This window comes from Apis laboriosa, unplaced genomic scaffold (genome assembly GCF_014066325.1).
Source record: "Apis laboriosa isolate Shangri-la unplaced genomic scaffold, ASM1406632v1 scaffold78_cov150, whole genome shotgun sequence".
In the NCBI taxonomy this organism is placed as follows: Eukaryota; Metazoa; Arthropoda; class Insecta; order Hymenoptera; family Apidae; genus Apis; species Apis laboriosa.
In genome coordinates this window covers 926,297-929,801 of record NW_025224442.1, presented here as the reverse complement: position 1 = coordinate 929,801, position 3,505 = coordinate 926,297, and the positions used below count along the sequence as shown (strand labels likewise).

Below are 3,505 nucleotides of genomic sequence, written 5' to 3'. Positions count from 1 at the left end.
AACAATGTAAGATGATTCTTCTTATCATTATTTATTACATTATTTATTACAATTAAGATTTCTTTTTGCATATTAGATTTAAAAGATAATTCTACAGGGAATATTGTCAATCAAAGAAATAAAATATGTATATTAAAAAAAAAATTTTATAATTATAATTATTACTATCAATTACTTATAACCTTAAAAACGTTTGAAAACGAAAGTAAATTACACAGTAAATTATTAACTATATCATAAAGAAAAATATATTAAAATTATGATTCTCAATTATGAATTGATAAATTTTTAAATATTAATTTAATTAAATAAAAATAATGATGAAATAATATAGTATAAATTTTATCTTAGAAAATTATAATTTAATTTAAAAAAAAGATCTAAAATTCAAAATCATTAAATGAAATTTCAGAAGACAGTATATGACAAAAAGTAAGTATGAAATATTATAATTATTATCGATAATGAGGATATATAACAGGTTTCATGAAAATTAAATTGATCAATTTATAGATTCTTTTTAATAGCTTCCATCTTCATATAAATAATCAATTAATTCTTAATAAATGTTTTAATATCCTCTAATAACCTATAAAGTATTCTTTCTTTTAAATTAGTCATCTTCTGTTAAATTATTCACGATATAAATAAATATTTATTTACGATATTTGTACGAGAATGGATTATGTTTAATTTTAACTAGGCTTTGTTCGCAATTCACGAGATATGTCTTTTTGACAATATATTGTTACGCTTAATTCAAATTATAAATTTTTAAATTTAATTCTGTGTCCCGCAGAAATGATCATCACGTGTATCTGTTTACAGTTGCTAATGTTATCACATGTCGGTAAAAATGGCAACTTAATAAGTTAAATATGACATCATTGCAAAGAACAACGAGCATATTGACGATTAAATTTTTATTCCGAAAAATATAATTAAAATTTAATTTTTATTTTATCTTCATTTATACTTGACAAATATATTATTCTTTTTCTTATTTCAATCACAAATATTTAAAGAATATATATCTATACAATATAATTATACGAGTATTATTGGAATTAATTTTTGTCTAATCTGATCTATGAAACCAGATTCTTTTCTATTGCATATAAAATATTATTATTATAAACTATTTATTATATGATCTATTTATTTATGCCTCTAATCACGACCACTAATCTGTAATTATTTTATTTACGTAGTAATATAAAAAAATATAATTAAATTATATATACGTACATATAGTTATTTCAGTCATATTAAATTAAGTAATTAAATTGAATAACTAAATAAAAAATTACAATTTTTTTTTTACAGATGATTTTTTTCTACATACCTTATCATGGACCATGAAAATGTCATATTTTGTAATTTTTTCAACAAAAATGCCATTTTAAAAATGAAACTCCAATACATATATATTATCTTGTTTCATTCTTTACCACGTCTCGGTGATAATTCGAATGGCAATTTTTCGAGCAGTTCTCTAATTGTACTCTCAATTTGCAAGTCAAACAGCCGGAAGAGTACTATATTTACAAAGGCATGAGAAAACAGCTTCGATGACGTCACTGTTTAAAGGTCTGTCGTACTCTTCTGGCGCTATTCAGTACTGTTTTATTTCTGCTTAGGTAGACCGATAGAAAGAAAGAGAAAGATAAATCATGAGATTCGAGAGGGGAAGAGGAGATATGCGAACATCGAAAAGAAAAATAGATCGAAATCCCTTGATTTTTTCACTCGATCGTGGCCAATTATAAAATCATGCAAGGCGAGAATATGGTAAAAGACTATCGTCTCTTGGAAACAGGAAGGGGTTGGTTGTTTATTTTACCATTAAGTGAAATTTCGCGTGATCGATAAAAGTCACTAAAAATGACTGCATACAAAAATTAGGCGCAATAATATTTTATACTGTAAATTATCTCTGCTATTAAATTATACGACTTCCATAAAATCCAATAAATTAATTAAATATCATAACTCAATGTTGAAAAAAAAAAATTAAACAAGTTTCATCAAGAATTGTCTACTGAACTATATAGCCTGAAAATAACCGCAATTATTTTTAATATAAAGGAATAAAATTTTTTAAGTAAATGCTTCTCCAAAGAAAATCGTTTTACGTGTGTATTTAAATTGAATATTATTTTATTTCGAATAATTTTTTTTTTTTATTCAATATAAAAGACAGATTAATTTAATTTTTCCAGGTCCAGATGCTAGAATGGCATTCAAAAGATCTCAACGAATCGAAGCACAAGTCGTGGAAGCTATCCGCAGATTACAAGCCATACAAGGATCAACTCCCCAGGAAATTAGTAATTACATTGCTCAAGAATATAATATTCCTGGTTCTGAAATCAGACCACATGTCCAACTCGCTCTCAAGAGAGGCGTAACTTATGGAATTCTTCAACGTTTAAAGGGGTAAACGTGTAACAAAGTTTTGTAAAATTTTCAATAAGATTTCTTCTAGATCCTTATACTTTTTTTTCAATCAAGAGAGAATAATTTCTTTGAAAAAAAAAAAAATATATACAATTAATATAATGCAAGTTTTTCTTTTGTCTTCGTAAAAATTGAAGTTTTATAATATAAACATTATTAAATATTCAAAATATTATTAATAAATTTTAATTCGTTATATATTCGTTACAAGTAAAGTTCTTATTAATTATATTATCATATATAAATGAAATTTTCATTCATTGAATTATTTTGAATAAAATTTTCGCTTATCTCTTCAATAATTATTACATTATACAATAATGTAAATCTTTGACGACATTTTATCTCTTCAATAATTCAATATATAATGACGTGAATAGATTTTTTCCAATATTACTAAAAACTAGTTATTAATACTAAAAATTAATTACTAAATTTAAAAGATTACCGAATCTCATAGAAAAAGATAAAAATTAATATATTGAATGCCATAAAATAGTTAAGAAATCCACTAGATACTAGAGATTATTAAATCTCAAATTACTTTTTCACTATAACTCATCGCAAGAGATCTCGATGACATTAAAGAACGAAGTTTAAGGATAGATTTGTTGAATATATATTTTCTTTTCAGAGGATGTTACACGTACAATCCAGACTTCCTCAACGGTCAATGCATAAGTGGTGGCGACGCAACGGTCGAGATTCCTTGTAAAGGAAGAAGAAGAAGAAGAGGACGTTCAAGAAGAAGAGGGCGAAGACGTAGAGCTGGAAGATCTCGTCGTAGATCTCGTCGTAGAAAAAACTCGCGAAGAAGAAGATCTTCCTCGAGGCGTAGACGACGTGGAAGGAGGAGAAGAAGGGAAGAATTTCCGAAGGAAATCGATGGGCTGGACTTGACCAAACAACCGACGAAAAGCAGCAGCCTCTTAACGAAAGACAGTCCACAAAGCAACCATTCGATCTCTGAAAATTCTGAAGGAAAGCAAGAATAACCCTCCAACAAGATATCCATTCTCTCCATTTTACGATCGATTCAAGGTGC

The 3,505-nt window shown here is 26.4% G+C and overlaps 1 protein-coding gene across 1 annotated transcript; it reads left to right on the top strand.

Annotated features, from left to right (window-relative positions):
- The first annotated feature begins 1,761 nt into the window (after positions 1-1,761).
- On the top strand, positions 1,762-3,505 carry LOC122719419 (histone H1, gonadal-like). Its single transcript, XM_043945191.1, has 3 exons — positions 1,762-1,825; positions 2,223-2,439; positions 3,095-3,505. Exons 1-3 carry the CDS (start codon positions 1,774-1,776, stop codon positions 3,453-3,455), a joined length of 630 nt encoding a protein of 209 aa, XP_043801126.1. The 5' UTR covers positions 1,762-1,773; the 3' UTR covers positions 3,456-3,505.